Below are 18141 nucleotides of genomic sequence, written 5' to 3' on the forward strand. Positions count from 1 at the left end.
AATGAAGCTGATGTCCCGGCCTCCTTTTTTGAATACAGTCTTATCGTTTTACAACTTGTTTCCACTTAAATGTACATCTTATAAGACTTTATAGGACTAAGGAAGTTAATCCATCCTTAGCAGGGATGCCAGACCCCTGGAGCCTGTCACCTGGGCACAGGGAGGACATTTCAACTAAGCGGCTGGTTTCCGAAGGTTTGAGACTGGTTGGGATCCTGCGGAGGGGCTCCGAATGCACTCACAGCAGGACTGTGTCTGCTTGGATGCTGGAGCTGGGGTTTCTCCAGCCACGGCTGGCATTGTGGACCGTGGGGTTTTGTGTCATCCGTGTCTCTTATCCACTGGAGAGACTGTTGTGTTCATTCTGCCAGACTACCCTTGAAGAAGCCAGGGAGGGGAGGGCGCGCCTGCCCACCTCGGGCTCATTCTTCCCACCCCACACCCCCCAGGGGGCCTTCAGGACGGGAGACATAGCCTGGACTACTTGTCCTGGCGCAGCAAGAACTTTGTTACCAGTCCTGGTGGGCAGAGACTGCCAACTCCCAACGGCCAGGTCTGGACCTGACTAGGAAACTTACAAGTTCCTCACTGGGGTTCTGGAGGGGTGTGTGAGAATTACAGAATCATTTAGACTGAAGCAGTCAGTCATTCAGCAGTTGCAGGATGATTGTGGCCAGAGAAAGTGAGCAGTTTGCCCTTTTTGGTGGCTGGGTTGGATGAGGGAGTCCAGGACTCCTGGCACATGACTATTGCGGGAGCTTTTCCCGGACAGCCCCGTTCCAAAGTCCATGTTGGCTGCGGGGTCGTTTGTTTTTTCCAGTGAGGCATTTAGTGATGTCTGGGCACCGCACGTGGGGCTTTGAAGATGGGAGAGGAGTCTGGATGAGGAAAACACCATTAGAACTTGGATCATTCTGGGCCCTTTCTTTTTCACCCTGTATGTCCTCTGTCCAGGCAGGTCATATTGGGGGAGGGTGTTCGTACTCGTGGGTTGCTGCTTAGGGAACCCGGTGCTGTGGGAGTTTGTGGCCTGGGTTCACGGATGCTACACATCTTCAAACACATACTCCCACAGGGTTTACAGATGGGCTCTGTGAACTTGGTAAAACTGTATGTAACATGCAGTAGGTGTATTTTCCTGGAGAGAGGGTCTGGTCTGCCACTTTGAACCATCTTGAGAGTAGACCTTTTTGCAAAAGCAGATGTAACTGTTTTATGACTTGAGGGGCAAGTCCTGGCTTGGTGAGCTGGCTTTGATTGAGGGGAGACCCACCTTGGGGTTGACACGCGCCAGAATTGTGGCCTTCACAGGCGTCCTCCAAAGCTGAGCCTGGGAAGGGGCTGACCTCTTTCTGTTACGTCCTGATGGGGTTACCGTGTTGATGACATCTGAGCGGAGTGTCGCTGCGCTGAGCTGCAGCTCCTGCAGGGCTGTTGCTCAGACCTGCACGTCCTTTCAGAACTGGGAAGACCTGGTGTTGAGGAAGCTGGCCGACCTGAGACCATAGGGAGCAGAGGGGTGGTGACTCTGGCAACCTGGAGACTTAGGGACAAACTAAAGGACAAGTGCCACTCGTGCGACTGTGATTTTTATGGCTTTGACTTTTCAAGAGAAAGTGGGCAGCTTCATGTTGACTTGAAGCCTCTTATTTTGAAATATTGCCCATTGATTCTCATTTAAATAACACAGCATGACTTCAGGTCACATAAACACGGGTGGAAGGGTAAAAGGCTGGCCCCTTGTCCACTGTCTCCCCCCCCCCCCCCTTTTTGGAGACAGGGTCTCACTCTGTCACCCACGCGGCAGTGCAGTGGCATAATCACTACTCAGTGGCAGCCTCAACCTCCTGGGCTCAAGCGATCCTCCACCTTGGCCTCCCAAAGTGCGAGGATTACAGTCGTGAGCCACTGTTCTCTGACCCTCTCATCTAGTCATTTCCACCCTCTCTCCATGGTACTGACAGGGGAACTGAGGCTCAGGCCATGCAGTGCCCTGGAAGTCCGCACTGAGCTGTTGGGCGTCAGTCAGCCTGGGCCCACCCCCGCCCCCCCGGCTTTCCAGCTCAGGACCAAGCCCGTTTTGCTCAGCCCCCATAGTGTGTTCCCTCGAGGCTCCCCAGCTCTCAGCCTTCAGCGGAAGTTCAGGCTGGCTGAGTGGGATGGGAGGACCCCAGTGCTCGCAGGCAGGCACAGAGCGTCCGACTTAAAGTCACCCATTTCTGCCGGTGTGGGCGTCCTCCCTGCTGGAGGGAAGGGACCTTTTCCAGCCGTCACTGAAGCTGGAGACCCTGGGCCCCTCTTCCTGCCCCCGCGCCACCTCCCCTGCTGCTCAGGCCACTCCTGACCCCCGCATCATTGCTTCTTTGAGCACCTGTTGGCATCCACCTCCTGCACGGCCTGGTCCCTGGTCTTGGCTGGAGACTAAGGGCCCTGTAGACAGGTGTCGGCACTCACTCGGTATGGAGGGGACAGGCAGTCCTGGGAGATGTCCCTGGGTCCTCTGTCCCTCCTACTTACCTGAGGGAGCTTGTTAAACACTCAGCCTCCTCCACACTGGGAGCAGGAGAGGGGCCTCGTGAGCAGGTGTCTCAGCATCCTCCTCCCTCTGGCTCTGTCCACCAAGAGGACACCTGGCCTTGACTCTTGCTGGCCCATGCCCCCTGGCCCCCACCCGCCATCCCACAGAAACTTGGAGACCTCAGTGCCCGCCCTGGAGCGGGGGCCAGGTTGGGTTTCCCTCCTGGGCACCTCTCGCCTGTGTGGACACCTTGGACCCCATCCATTCCTCTGCCCAGGGCCTCCGGAGGGAGGAAGGGCTCCCGCAAGAGTGGGTGCAGTGGAAGGCAGACCAGTCAGCTCTGGTGCCGCAGGCTACACAGGGCACCCGGGGGCGGTTCTGGGCTCCAGCACAGGTGCCCTCTGGCCGAGAGCTTTGGGAAAGTGGGGCCGGGAGAGGCCCTGAGTCCAGAGCCTTCCTATTCCCAGCCATGTAGGTCCCATCTGTAAAACGGGTACAGCACACGGGTGGGCACCCAAACAGCTGCCACAGGGTGAGAGCTACCGCAGGGAGGGGACCCCAGGTGACGCCAGCCATTTCCAGTCCCTTCTCACATTAAAGGGAAGCAGCCGGCACCATGGCCAGGACAGCTGGGTTCCCTTCCGGCTGCTGAGCCTCCACATGTGACCCGGGCTGATGGCATGACTCTCCAGCCTCTGTTCGCCCTCTGGAGGCTGGGAGTAAAGCATCCCACTGTGTGGAATAAACAGGTGGAGAGAGGCGCCCGGGCACGGCCGCCGCCAGGACCACTGCCTCCAGGAAGCAGCCCATTGCGAGAATGTGACAAGGTACTCCAGGGACCGCCGAGGGCACAGGGGGGCAGAGGGGCTGGGAATCGGCCGGCATGGGTGAGCCCCTGACTCCGTCTCAGCTGAGTTGTGTGGCCACCGTGGCCTGTGTCACTTTGCTGTTTGGGTGGCGTTGCTTCCTGGAGTCTGCTCACATGAAGGGAAGTAAGGGTACAGGTAGCCGGTGCCCTGTAAAAGTCACCCTCTGGTACCCTTGTCGCCATTGGCGCTGGGCACCATCTCCTGGAGTCACAGCTCTGGACACTGACCCCAGCCTTGACTCAGGGCCCTGCCCTCCCCTTGGTCTGTCCTGCCCCTTTAGGAGGCCGCCTCCCCGCTGAGACCAGGCTGCCACCCGCATCTGCCAGTCCCGCCCTTCCCGCCGCCCTCCTCTCCAGCCCTTCATCTGCCCGGCCGGCTTCTCTGCACACACAGCAGCCGCTTAGGATAATCGCGTCAAATGTTGCTGCCATCTGTTGCCTGACTTCCCATCCCTTGCCTCCATCCAGGAACCTCCGGGACCAATCTGTGGCTGTGAACCTCAGTCGTAGGACTGTCGGCTCTTAGGAGGCCGCTGTCCACGGGCCCCCAGGATGCAACCCCAGCCTCCAACACCATCTGTGCAGAGCCCCGCTACTGTCCTCAGAACTGTAGTGTGGTGTCCAACCTGGGAAGCCCCTCCAGGTGACCTGCCCCCCCGGTGACACCCCTGGGTTTACCTGGTCCCTTGCACTGTCCAGTGCCGTTGTGTGGGCACTTTCTGAGAGCTCTGCACCCCGTGTTCTGCAGAAGAACTCTTGTGTTCCCAGCATGGCAGTGGGCAAGACAAGCTAGGGAGAAACTGGGGTGGCCAGCCCCCTCCCAGTCACCCCCACTCACGGCAGGACTGCAGCTTCGAGGATGTCGTGGGGCTCAGGCAGCATATGGGGTTCAAGATGGCTGCTGGGGGCCCTAGGCATTGCTTGGGAGATGGCTCATTGTGGGTGGCTCTGCGTGGTTGACTGGGCCCTGGCGGGCAGTGTCGGGGGACTCCTCCCGTGGCTCAGTGAACGTGGTAGAGGACAGGTCTACCTGGGCCAGGCGTTGTGTTGCTTTTTCCTCCTGGGGTGGAGACTCCTGTGGCTGTGCAGGTTGCCCCCGCCCACCTGCCTGTGTTTTCCCAGCCCTTCTGGTTCCAGGTCAGGATCCAGGCCACTTGCGAGGGCTGTCCCTTGCCCTAGCTATGAGTGATGGCCCTGGCCGGTTTCTGGGGCATAGACCTTGGGAAGCAAGTCCAGTGTGGGGACCCAGGGCAGCCTGGGGGAGGTGTTCTTAGTTAAAAAAGAAAAAAATGAAGGCACAAGCGGCTGCCCCCATGCATCTGGAGCAAGGAGACCTCTCCCCCAGGGCCTCCCGGCCCCCTGCCTTGCCTCCACCCCCAAGAAAAATCGCTTTGTGCGAGTGAGCTTGGAACGCGTAGAGGGCAGATATGATAATGAATTTATTATGAAGCCGCCCAGGCTCCTGGGGGTCACGTGGTGCCCGTGCAGCCTCAGCTGCCAGGGTCTGTAGCAGGGTGACCTGGCCTCGTTAGGGCCACAGAAGCTTCGTTCCTTTGGGGGAGCGGGGATCGCGGGGGCGGGCATTGGTCCCCGAGCTGGGGGACGCCCTTTATTTGTTCACAAACATTTCTTTCTGCGGTAATGAAAAATTACCAAGAGGGGTGATTAGGGAATCCAGCTCCAGATTGTGCGTGCGGGGCCTGAAAGTGAAGGCCTGCCGCGCCCAGCCTCACGGGGTGTCATTACCCCACGGGGGGCTGTCAGGGGGAAGGGGCGGATTGGTGCTTGAACCGGGGCCCAGCAGAAAATTCATCTCAGCTATTAGCTTGTAATTACAGAGCACGGAGGGAGCAGGCCTGAGGTCTGGTGCCGGGGAAGAGCCGGGATGAAAGGAAGCAGTAATTATGGGATCCGCGGGAGGCCGGGAGGGCGGCTGGCACACTGATTAATAAGCCCCTCCACCCTCGTGGGGAGGGGGAGCGAGGGATGGGACACCATATTTAATGGAGTAGAGAGACCTTCCCCCCTTCTTTTAAATGCTGCTGTTGAAGCGTTTGGACAGCAGATTTGGGGTCTGTTCTGAAGAACCAGGAACGAGATGGGTTCCGGAAAAGACCAGCTCCCCGGCCCAGCCAACCTTGTCCCTCTCCATTGGGACTTTGCTTCCTTTTCTTCTTGCCTTTTTTTTTTTTTTTTTTTAAAGCATTGTGCTGCTTCTGAGCATATCAGAAACCTAGGCAGAGAGTAGGAGAAAGTATCGATTCAAGAAGCGGTGCTTTGTTATGGGGGGCTCGTCCCTGCGCTGGTGGTCTTTGCTTCCCTAGACCTTTCCTGTCTGTGACATGGTGGGGCCTGAGGGTTTTGCGGTGCTGTGGGCGGCTGCTTCATTCTCCGTTTCCTGCCCTCTGGTTTCTGGCAGAAGCCTCTAGGTTCTCAGCTCTGCCAAGCAGACTGTCTAGACCAGGTGGGTTCTTTCTGGAAGGGTCCAGGGAGCAGACATTTGAGGCTCACATGAAGAAGGCGTATGTTCCCTGGCCCGAGGTGCCTTTAGGTGTCTGTCTATGGCAGGTTTTTTTTTTCCTGGGGATGGGGGTCAAGGTGGCAGCTGACAGTGGCAGGAAGGGGTGTCCAGAGCAGCATGTGATGTAAATAAGAGTGTGGGGGCCTCACAGACCTGGTCCACCTAGACCCCTGGCTCTTTTTCACCTGCTGAGCTGCACATGTCAGGAGAGCTTGTACAGTGCAGAACAGCCCCCGGCCCTCATCCATCACAGGCCTTCACCCGGTGGAGCTTATTGCCAGCTGTTAGGATAATGAATTTACATGAGCTGATAATGTAGACAAGAATTCAGTCAATGTCCAGGAGCGCAGAAGTTAATAAATACCTCTCTAATGAGGGCAGTGGGGGGTGTGCTTTCCCAGGGCCTCCCTCTCCCCGCTGCCCCTGGGTCCGCCACAGACACCTTGGCACCTGCCCTGGCCTCAGCCAGAGAACACCTGTGTGGAAGGAGGCCCACATCTGCCTCCCTGGGGAGGGCTGGGGGTTTTGTGCCGAGGCCTGGAGGGCAGAAGCCTTGAAGTGACCCCACCAGGCCTGTGATGGAGGGGCGGGAGGCAGGGGGCCCTGGAGGCTGTGTCCACTTGCAGCAGGCCCAGGGAGACCCCTCCAAGGATCTCTGGGTTCCCCGGTGCTTGGCCTCCTGTCCTGGCCTCGAGGGAGCTGCCCCCAGCTGCTGCAGCCCCTGCCCCACCCGCCCCGTGCACACATACTGAGGAGCAGCGCTAATTTTAGATTCCCCCTAATGAAGCCGCTCATTTGGAATTCTATTTTAAGTGACCTGACATCAGCAGAGCCGCTTCCCAGGCTCACAGCTCCTCGGGAGCCTGCAGCTGACACCGGGGCAGGGATGCTGCCTGCAGGGGACCCCCAGGGGCCCAGGGAGGCTGTACCTCAGGCTGGAGGGCCCGTGGGGCCTAGGGAGCAGGCATTGCAGGGATGCGGCCTGCAGGGGACCCCCGGGGCCCAGGGAGGCTGTACCTCAGGCTGGAGGGCCCGTGGGGCCTAGGGAGCAGGCATGGGGCTTTGTCAGAGGCTGGGGTAGGGAGGTTGCCGTCAGGTTGCCAGTGGGCTAGTGATAGTGACATTGAGGTAGCCTCAGACCCGGGCATGGAGGGAGTGGGCAGAGGGTCTCCCTGGGTGAGGGCTTAGGTTCGGACTCCCGCAGGGACACCCCAGTTCCCTCCATCCCTGCCCTGGGGCTGGATGGCCCACACTTTTGTTGGCGGTGCCGACTTCGTGCCGTCGAGCTGCCATCCCTTTGAGTGGCCACGTTTTAAAAGCCTGGTTCTCTGCAGAAGAATTAGAACATACAGAGAGAGAGAAAAGATGAAAATGAAAGACATAGCTCCTCTCGTTGCCATCTGAAGACACTGCCAGTAGCCTCAAGGTGTGCGCGCCATTTGGGGTCCAGCCTGGGACTCGCACCATGGCCTCTGTGTACCACTGATAGGCTTTGGATGTGTGTCCCCTCCAAACCTCATGTGGAAATGTGACCTCCAGTGTTGGAGGTAGGGCCTGGTGGCAGTGATGGGATCATGGGGGTGGATCTCATGAAAGGGTTATCACCGTCACCTTAGTGACGAGCACGCTCTTAGCGAGATCTGGGTGTTTAAAAGTCTGGGACCTCCCCACTCTTGGTCCCTCTCTTGCCCCCGGATGTGCTGGCTGCCCTTGACTTCCACCATGATTAGAAACCTCCTGAGGCCTCCCCAGAAGCAGATGCCAGCACCACGCTTCCTGTACACCCCATAGAGGCAGGAGCCAAAAATAAGCCTGTTGTCTTTATGAATTAATCAGGCTCGGGTATTTCTTTATAGCAGCACGGACAGCCTAGTTTAGCCCCCAACCCACGCCTGTGGCTGGTGGTCACAGCATGTCTGCCCCGGCGGCCAGCCAGCCTCATGAAGGCCACGGGAGAGAGAATTGGCATCTGCTCCCAGACCTCCAGGACGGGTCACCTTGAGGTGAAACGACCATACAGTGCCCCATGTCCCTCTTTTGTGGCAGCGTGTGGTGCGGGTTGCAGGGCACAGTTGGCCACCCAGCCTGCACCGGAGATCAGCCCTGGAGCAGCCCTGGAGCTGGGCCCTGGCCGGCGTGTCACATGGGCACTGTGCTGAGGACATCTCAGCCCTGCTCTGCATTGGCCCTGGGATCCAAGCCTGCCTTCACCCATCTGGGAAATAGGCCCAGTCACGGCTTTCTTATAGGGCGGCCAAGAGGTAGAGTGGCTGGCTCTCTGAGGAATGTGGGAAAGGGGGATGGGGGATGCTGCTGGTCTCTGGCATCAAAGGGACATGTTTTGGAGACTGAGTGAAGATGCAGAGTATCTGTGTGCACATAGTTTCACTTCTTTCACTTCTTGGCTTTCTGATGGATTCAGAGGGTGGCCTTGATTAACAGAGGGTGTGGCAACACTGACCGTATCAGTTATCTAGCGTTGTGTAACTAACTGTCCACAACTCAGTGGCTTAAACACAAAACTCTTATTATCTCAGTTTCTGTGGGCCAGGAATTGGAGGATGGCTCAGCTGGGTGGTTCTGGCTCGGGGTCTATGACGAGCCTACTTGAGATGTTGGCTGGGGCTGCGGTCTCATCAGAAGCTCAGCCTGGGGCTGGAGGATTCACTGCCAAGGTAGCTTCTCATGTGGCTGTTGGCTGGAGGCCTTGGTTCCTTGAAATACGGGTTTCTCCACAACCTGCTTGAGCATCCTCATGACACGGCGGCTGACCCCCCTCCACTGGAGTGACCCAAGAGGGCCAAGGAGGCGATCTTGCCTTGGCAGCTGCAGACTATTGCTCCCATTATACTCAGTTCATCAGAAGTGAGTTGCTCAGTCTGGCCCATGCTTGGGGAAGGAAATTAGTCTCTACCTCTTGAAGGGATGATTGATGAAGACTTTGTAGACATTCTTTTTATTTTTTGAGAGACAGGGTTCTGTTACCCAGGCTAGAGTATCACGGTGTGATCATAGCTCACTGTAGCTCCAACTCCTGGGCTCAAATAATCCTCCCAAACAGCTGGGAGTTACAGGTACACACCTGTAGCTTCAGGGTAACTTATAGAGACAGGGTCTCTCTATGTTGCCCAGGCTGATTTTGAACTCCTGGCCTCACGCAGTCCTCCCACCTCACCTTCCTACTTAGTTGGGATTACAGGTGTGCCCATCATGCCCATGATGGTGCGGGTTGCAGGGCACAGTTGGCCACCCAGCCTGCACCGGAGATCAGCCCCTTCTCAGCCCTGGAGCAGCCCTGGAGCTTTACAGTTCAACATATCTTAGCTGTGTGTGGTGCACACACGTGACCATTCACGCCTTCTGATCGGGTGCCGTGGTTGGGCCATGGACGGGACAGGTGCTGGTACTGAGCAGTGGGGGCCCAGGAAGCCGGGTTCAAGTCCTGGACATGCTGCTCAACTACTTGACCTTGGAACAAACTTCGGTCATCTGGCCTCGGTTTCCCCATCTGTACACTAGGCCTCTTGGGCTTGGGCGATGGCTGTGAGGGGTGGGACACAGGCTGGGTGGTGGGTGATGGCTCACCTGCTGTGGCTTCTGGGCTCATTGTGAGGCTGTCTTGAGAGGTGCCCGACTGGTCTGTGTGACTTCTGAGAGCTGCTGCGCTAGCCCATGGCGGGTGGTCTTTGCGTTCCTCGGGGCCCTGCTCCTGTCTTCCAGGCAGCCCTCCTAGCGCCACCCTCCTGAGCGCCTCGTTGGGATCACGAGGACCTGGTCGTTGATGTCCTCGTGGTTCCCTGTGAGGGTGGGGCTCTGTCCTGTGCCACTTTGTCTTTCTAGACATTCCCTCCTAAAAACCCCGCAGCTTACTCAGTGTGGTGGTGAGGGTGCTTTGGTGACAGGTAGGACCCAGAGGTCCTCTGGAGTGCCCATGGCAGCCCCCATGTGGGCCACGTCCTCCGGTGTCCCCTGCAGGCAGCAGGACAAGAGTGCTGGTGTCCCCCCTGCCCTAGTGTCCTGTGTGTCACCTTTCCCCAGCCATTGGCCTGTTGGGGTCACGGGGTGGCCCTCTGCCGAAGGTGTGCGAGTTCGTGGGCCCAGGGCAGGGGGCTCTTGGGCAGGGTGCCCACCAGCTTGACACCACGTGCCCTCCCCACTGTGGCTCCGGTGGGGTGGGCAGTACAGACCCAGAGCCAATGGGTGCCATTTCCTGAGACACCTTGGGTGACCGTGGCTGGACCTCCTGCCTGCTGGGACTGGCATCTGTCCTTGCTCGCTGGCATGCTATTAATGGCCGTGGGGCCCCCCACAGGCTCTGGAGCCCCTCGTGTCAGTTACCCCATTACGCTCAGGGGAGTGACCTTATGAGGTCGGCTTTGCTGTGCTCTTACCCCGTTGGGTAGATGAAGAAACTGAGGCCCTGAGAAGCAAAGTAACTTGCCCCAAGCAAGTTCAGCCAGAAGCAGCAGAGCGTGGGTCTGAGCCACATGCGTGCTTTCCTTGCCCCCACCGGACCCACAGGGAGCGGCACTGATGGCAGCCCGGTGCGGGGGACAGGCAGAGACCAGGCCAGCCTTGGGGGCAGTGCGGGCGGCAGTGCGGAGCGGAGAGCAGCTGGCAGGGTTCAGGCTGACTGAGGAAGGGCCCTTGTTGGCTGCCCGCATTTTCTAGAAGTCAGGCTGCCAGGCGAAGGCCCCCGCCCTCCCGCGTGCCTGGATTTCTGTGCCAGGTTGAAGCGGCCTTGGAAAGGCAGGGTGGGGGTGCAGGTCTCCCCTCCACCCCCGGCCCCTCCAGAAAGACCCAAGCTAGGTGGGGCCCGCTGCTGCGGGGCACGGCCACGGCACCACGTGACTGCTGGCAGCTGGGGGCTGGCTCGCCTGCCATGGGCGTGGGGCTCTTAGGAGTCCTTTGTTCCCGAGGTGTGAGCTCTCACTGGAGAGAACAAATGATGTCCCCTAAACTCGCTCTCGCCTCACTGTTGTCCCATTTGCAGCCCTCCTCACCGGCAGTGCCCCCGGCCCTTCCCTCAGTACCCCCAAAGAGTTATTTTCTCCCTACTTCCCCTCTGTCAGGAGAGGGAGGACTTTGCTCCCTGAATACACGCCCAGGGCCCATGGCCTTTGGTGGCAAGTTCTGGGGATAGCAGGTGACCAAAGGAGGTCTCGAGGGGGTCCTCTCCACACGGCCTCCGAGCCTGCCGCCCATGGGGACAGGTTCCAATCAGACTCGTCAATGTGACTTAGAATCTGGCAGAGGTGGGCTGGGCTCTGGAGGCCAGGGCAGCCTCTTTGGTGAGGGCGGTGGGCCCACAGCCCCGGGGGGGACCCTGGGACCCCCTTGCCCTTACCCCACAGGAAGTGCACAGTCCGCCCTTCTTGTGTTATGTGTTGCCCCCCAGATGATCTCTGTGACGCCAGCATCCCCCCGCCCCCAACCAAGATGCGTCCACAGGGAGGAAGCCACGACCCTGGCCTGTGGGTGATGTAGGGGTGGGGGCGTCTCGGGAGGGAGGGGATGTTAGTGAAAAACATTTTGACCAAGTTGGGCTTTTATTGGTTGGACACACGGGGTGGGAGGACTGAGGGCTTGTTTGGAGGTGGCCATATCCTTTCCCCAGTGGCTCTAATGTCACCAGATGGCTGCACCTGGGCTCAGACCTGCTGCTGCTGCCGCTGCTGCAGCTACCGCCACTGGCCGGGAGGGCCAGGTCAGCTGTTGCTGGGCCAGGTGGGCCTGAACTTGGCCCTGGAAGGAAAGGGAGAGTTCCACGCTGTACCGCAGTTTGGATTTGCAGTTCTCTGTTTTTAGCATCTCAGGGCAGACTCTGCCCAGTAAAGGGCTACAGTGGGGACTGTGGGGCAGCCGTGTTCTTCTCCACCACTCCCCGTCAGCCTGCCTGTGTGGCCCCATCTCTGGGACCCCTCTCAGAGACGCACAGGATCCCTGAGTGGCAGGGAGGCTGGGGGTCTGCGCTGAGTGCCCGTGTGGACTGGGCTGGGTTGGGGCCTTAGTTTCCTTTTCTGTAATATGGGACAGAACTCGTGCCAGCCTCCGGAGGGCATTGCCCTGCGTGCCTGGCATCGTGTGCTTGTCGCGTCGGTGGCCGCAGCAGTTGTCTTGGTTCCCGTCATCCCTGGGCCTCTCTGCCAGCGTGTTTCTTTTCTATCCTGAGGATGCGGGCTGAATGCCTCCTCACCCTGGGCCTCAGTGTCCTTCCCCACACCCTTCGATGGTCAGGGGCCTGTTGGGTGATGCGCGGGATCCTGCACGGCCTGCCTAGCCCGGAGGTAGAGGGACAGTGCTGGCCCAAGCCAGTCAGCATCTGGGGTCCTGGGGGTCCCTTGGGTCTGTGCCAGGTTCCAGCTGGACTCTGGGGACGGGGTCTGTTCTCTCCGCAGCGCTGGCTCTGTCCTGTTCTTGCTTGTCCTGCTGGAGCCCCCGGGGCTGCCCCTGCTCCCTGCATGCTGCTGCTGACACCGGCACCGCGCCCCCCGCAGCCCTGCCGACCCTGCTCTGGTGCTGGGCGCTCCTGCTCTCTGGGTGACCTCTGGTTCTTCTTTTCCTGTTTCAGGCATGAGCCATGAGCCCAAGTCCCCTTCGCTAGGGATGCTTTCCACCGCGACCAGGACCACCGCCACCGTCAACCCCCTCACCCCCTCGCCGCTCAATGGCGCCCTGGTGCCCAGCGGCAGCCCCGCCACCAGCAGCGCGCTGTCGGCCCAGGCCGCGCCATCCTCCAGCTTTGCCGCCGCGCTGCGCAAGCTCGCCAAACAGGCGGAGGAGCCCAGAGGTAAGGGGGCCCGCCAGGCTGCGCGTGGGGGGAGCAGCGGCTCCCGAGGCCGGGACTCAGCCTCCCGCCCGCGGCCTGCACGCGCACAGCCGGTCTCGTTTTTCCCGCGCCGTGTGCTCTACGTGGAGCAGGCAGTACTGTCTGAGCTGCAGACCCTGGGCCAGCCCGCCCGCCCCAGCACCTCCGCTTTGCCTCTGTGCTTCTGTCTCTCCTGCCTCTGTCCTTCCTCGCCCCCGGAGTCACTGTAGGGACGTCTGGCCGTAGCGAGGTGCTCCTGCCAGCTCTGTGACTTGGTTGGGAGGAGGGTGGGTGCCCTGGACCAGGCTGCAGAGGGAGAGCTAGGCCGTAGTGCTCCCTGAGTGGCCCCTTGCCAGGCTTCGACATGGTGTCCCTGGAAACACACTGGTCTGGAGCGGGGGTCTCTGGCACAGCTGACCCCACCACTGCTTAACTCCCTGAGGCAGAGACTGGGGGGAGCGTAGACAAGCGCCCCTGGGGGTCTGGAGCCTTGGCTTCTCCTATCACCTGGGCAGGACCTGCTGTGTGACCCTGGGAACCTACTGACCCTCTGAGCTTCATTTTTCCTGTCTGTGCAGTGAACCTCTAAAGAGGCCCCCTTTGGCTCTGGCTTTGGGGCACTTCTTGGGGCCTGCGATGACCATTGGCTGCCCATGCCGGGGCTGCTGCTGGCACGAATGGGGAGGCGCACTGGGCGGCTGGAGCTGCTGGAGGCCTTGGCCCTGTGGGTTCCGGCCTCGGACACCCTCTGGACTCACTGCTCCCAGGCAGGGGAGCTGAGGAAACAGGGACCCCAATGGCATCTGCTTCATTCACCTCAAAGGCCCACGGGTTAGGATCCCGGGTTCCAGGGCCCTCCAGGGTGGCCACAGAGCAGCACGTGCAGGAGCTGTGTCCGTGTTTGTATTATCCGGGGTCCAGCTTGGCAGAGGGGACACCTGCCCTGACCAGGGCGGGCTGGGGGCTCTGCTCATTTCTGAATGTCTCCTTCCTGGGGCCTTTCTGCTACTGCTCATTGGAGAGTGGGCGAGTGCGAGAGGACACAGCTGGCGTTGATGGATGGGGGACACTGGCTCAGGAGGGAGGCCCACTGGGGTCTGGTTTCTGTACCACCAGGGGGCAGTTCCTTGCCTCCTGGCTCTTCCTGGCAAACCAGGCACAGGCGGGATCACCAGAAAATCCTCCACGCCCTCAGCAGGGGCCTCCCTGGCCACGCCTGAGCGGGCCAGGTTGCATGGGCCCCACCTGTGAACAGAGGCTAGGCAGCTGCAGGCCAATGGCTCGGGAGCAGCAGACTGCCTGGTGGCCCCCCAGGCATCCTGGACTCTCTGGGGTGCTGAACAAGGCGACTGGGGACAGACCCCGGGAGGAAGCTGAGCCTGGAGTCGAGACCTGGGCTGTCCTGAGAGGGGCAGAGAGAAGCGAGGGCAGAGCTGGCCCGGCTCCTCCTGCTGTAGTTGTCTTTCTTCCCCAGCGTTTGGGGGCAGGAGAACCGGGGCTGGTGAGGGATTTCCGAGGCCACGGGCGACACGTGGCTGGCGCTGGTGCTGCTGCCTGGGCTGGGTGACCCCTGCCTCCCGCCTTCATCCAGCAGCTGTGTGTGCTTTGGGGACCCTGGGCTCCACCCCGGGTAACGCTGCGGAGGACGTGCTCAGGAAAGGGCAGGTTTCCCTCCTCGCCAAGGAAGGTGGTGGAGAGGTGTTCAGACTCGCCTTCCCTCCCTGGGGCTGGCAGCAGCCGTGGGCGTCACAGCAGGAGCCTGCCTCATAGGGCCGTCGCTTCCTCTCCGCTGCCCCAAGCTGTCCCCAGCACTTGGCTTGGTGGCTTGGCCAGCGGGCGGCCTGAGTGCCAGAGGCTGCTGGTCCCCACTGGCCAGGAACAAGGTGTGCCGCTGGGCGCCCATGGCAGGAGGCCAGACACCATGGCCTCGGGGCCTCCTCCCTCCCAGCTGCGACCTGGGCACTGGGAAGGGTCCCCCAGGGTGGTTGCCCCCCAGGAAAGATGCCCCCAGACGAATGTCTGGGAAATGGGTGGCAGAGGGTCAGGAGAGCGGGCGAGCAGTGCCACTGCCTGAGCTATGTGCCCACTGGTTCACTCACCCAAGTCACCCCCATTGAGCTGGGAACACCAAGGTTTGTGGAGCAGTGTTGGGGTCTTGCGACGCCCTCAGCTGGGCCTGGGCCCTCGTCCCCACTCCCGTTTTGATGACTCTCCATCTGGTCATCACCGGTCAGGCCTTGGTCTGGATGAGGAGGGACTGGGTGACCCGTTCTCGTGACCTCAGCCATTCAGTGCACCTGGTCCCCATTCTCATGGAGTCACACCGACCCTGACCTCACCTGTCCCCGTCCGTGGAACTGGCCGGCAGCCCTCCCAGGCCCTTTGGGCAGATGAGAAAGCCGAGGTTCAGAAAGGTCAAGTCACAAGACGGCAGCCGCAGCGGGTGGGCTCGTGCCCGTGTCCTGCTGCTGCCGGGCCTTCCCAGGTGGGCTGGGAGAGCCGCCGTTAGGACAGTTCTGAGCAGGTGGTCCCGGTGGTTCCTGCTGGAGGGGAAGCCCGTCTCACCCCTGGCACCACTGCCCCTGGTGCAGGGAGCTGGCGTTTGGCGCACAGGAGTCTCTGCCGGGCTGTCAGCACGCTGACCCTGCCTCCCTGCGGGTTGTGGAATCCTGGGTGACAGTGGGGACATGTGGGCCCCCCAACTTCCCGGTGCTACCTCCCGACCTGCGCCAGAGGGCAGCAGGGGGAAACTCCGGCAGACTTGGCAGTGGGAGGAGTCTGGATTTTTTATTCAAAATTTTTTTAGTTATAATTCACATGCCATAAAATTCATCCTGTAGAAGTGCGTGATTTAGTGATTTTCGTACACAGTTGTGTGACTATCTAATTCTAGAACATTGGGTCATCCCTGAGAGAACCCCAGTTGCATTTGCTGTCAGCCCCCACGTCCTCCCCAGCCCTTGGCGGCTGCTGTCTGCTTTCTGCCTCTGTAGATGTGCCTGTGGGCATTTCGTACGCAGGGGCTGGCGCGGCGTGTGTCTGGACTCCTCTGAGTATGACATCTGGTCCCCGTGGGCCGTCTGTGGTGTGACAGCCCTTTCTGACTCCCATGGTGGGACGACCCGGGTGGGGGGAGCTGGGTGGGGCCACGAACCCGCAGCTACCTTTCTGCTCCCTCCTGGAGGTGGACCAGCGAGGGCCTCCCCGCCTTCATCGTGGCAGTAGCTGTGTATCGAGCGCCTGCTGTACCCCTGGCGGGCTCGCGGTGCTGCTCACACAGCCTTCGCCTCTGGTGGATGAGAACGGATCCTCCGGCTTGCCTGGGTCTCACATTGTAAGTGGCGTGGGGAATTCCAGCCCCCAACTCGTGCCTGAGACAACGTAGCCCCCTGCCACGCAGGTATAGCCTCCTCCCCGCAGAAAGGGAGACTGGGCCTCTGTGAAAGCCGCACCTCCCAGGGGGCGGGGTCCCTCTGGTGCCTGCCAGGTGCCCAAGAGAGCACCAAGCCCCGGTGGGCTAGCGGCTGAGCTGGCCAACTCACAGGCCCACAGCCAGGGCTGCCTCCCGGCGACGGCGCGTCCTGGGCAGAGGGGGCAGGGATGGAAGCGGGGCATTGCCTCCACCTCTCTCCTCTCATTGTGTCTCAAGGGTGCAGTTTAAAAATTCAATTCAGATGAAGCCGTGGCGTGCGCTGCCCCTGGAGAAAGGCTAGGAAGGAGAGGAAAAGGAGGCCCTCGCCGGGATTTATTTTTCTGGAGGCTGAGATGTGTGTTCATCTTCAAAGCTCAGTCACCCGCCCACCAGCACGGGGCCAGACACCCATCCCCGGGGCCAGCCTGACCGTTTAACCTACTCACTCCCGAGGCCAGGGCTCCTTGGGCGAGGGTGGACGCTTGGGAATCGCCGATGCACACCCCCACCTTCCTTCCTTGCTGTGTGATCTGGGCAGGCCGCTTCGCCTCTCTGAGCTTCCGCCGTTTCTTGGGTGAGGAGCAGGTCTCTAGCTCATGAATTGTGGGGCCTCGGTGAGAATGAGCCGCAGCCGGGCATGGTGGCATGAGCGTCAATGCAGCAGGCCTCCACCCTGGCTGCCTTCCCTGCCCCCCACCCCGGTGCTGCCTCCTTTCACCTTCCCCATTCCTGCCACCCTCACCTACGTGCCCTCCCACACCCCTCCACCCACTGCCACCCCTTCCACCCACTCTCCTTCCTACCCCGGTGACCCCTATCATCTGCCCGGGGAGGGCTTGCGCTTCCCCGATGGGGTGGGAAGGTGTGGGTCCGCCATGGCTCCCCCTGTCAATGGCTCTGGGCTGGGAGCCTGCGGTGGCTTCCTCTTCTCCCGGCGGTGCAGGGTGCAGGCACGGCCAAGTGGCTGCCTGTTTGTCTTGACTTTCTGGGAGAAAGTGGGGTTTGGAGTGCCCAAGCCCCATGTAGCGCATTCTGGAAGGAGCCTTGGGTTGCAGGTTTGGGCGTGATCCCAAACCTTGGGTTGCACGCCCGGCCCCTTCCCAGTGACCGACCCAGGCTCTAGTCTGAGCCCCGGCGTCCCTGACCCTGTTCTGCCCTGGTGGCTGTTGATCTCTTTGTTCCTCCCACGTTGTCCCAAAGGGATGTCCCCGGGGCCGCCCAGCCCTCCCTCCAATGCAGGTGGACCAGCTCCTGCCATAGCCCAGGCTTCTCGGGTGGCACCGGGTCCTTGGGTACAAGCAGAGACCTCCCCCGCCTCCTCGGAGTGACGGCCTGGCCACCACCTCCCTCCCTGCCTCTCTTCTGCACAGAGAGACCCCACCACCCCCATAGGCATCTGAAACCCCAGCCTGGGAGTCCCAAGACTGAGGGGTGGGTCCCAGCCCTGTGTCCCACCCCCTGCCCTGGACAGATTTTGACCCCCCTCTGAGCCTCCTGGGCACCAGGCCCAGCCTGCCTTGCGGGTGTGTCGGGATCCCCACATCATCCCTGTCTTTGGAGGTGCTTGTTGACTGACTGAAGAAGAGGTGTTTGCCCCGAGGGTGCCCGAGGAACGCCTGTGCCTGGAGCCAGGCCTTGTGCTTCAGGCTCCCCAGCTCCACACCCTGAAGGCAGCCCTGAGCCGGGCCTGGGGTCTGAGAGCTGTTGGGCCTGCCCTGGAGCTGTCCAGGCTGGGGGCTGCCCGGTGTCTCTGGCCCTTCCCCTCTGGCCCCTGCAGAGGGCAGGTCGTAGAGCCTCCACTGCCGCCCCCACTGCTGTGTGACGAAGCCAGGGCTGCTGCCAGGCGCCCTCACAAGCTGTGTGGCATCTGCTTGCCGTACGCAGCAGGCAGCAGCCTCCCGCGGGGACGCAGTGCCCGTCTGCCAAGGCGGCGGGGAGGGGGGAGTGCGGAGGTGCGGGGAGCCTCGCATGTCCTCAGCTGCTCCAGGAGGCACAGGCAGCACCTGGGACCGGG

At 60.8% G+C, this 18141-nt stretch overlaps 1 protein-coding gene across 5 annotated transcripts in view; it reads left to right on the forward strand.

Annotated features, from left to right (window-relative positions):
- Window positions 1-18141, forward strand: part of GSE1 (Gse1 coiled-coil protein) — a 121215-nt gene that overhangs the window by 67734 nt on the left and 35340 nt on the right. For 2 of the 5 annotated variants that reach the window (XM_023229018.3, XM_023229019.3), the window contains exon 2: window positions 12479-12697. The exons of the other annotated variants lie outside the window; for them this stretch is intronic. In XM_023229018.3, the coding sequence (XP_023084786.1) occupies window positions 12479-12697 (219 nt within the window). The remainder of the gene's footprint in view (window positions 1-12478; window positions 12698-18141) is intronic. 5 annotated transcript variants of the gene reach the window in all.

This window comes from Piliocolobus tephrosceles, chromosome 17 (genome assembly GCF_002776525.5).
Source record: "Piliocolobus tephrosceles isolate RC106 chromosome 17, ASM277652v3, whole genome shotgun sequence".
In the NCBI taxonomy this organism is placed as follows: Eukaryota; Metazoa; Chordata; class Mammalia; order Primates; family Cercopithecidae; genus Piliocolobus; species Piliocolobus tephrosceles.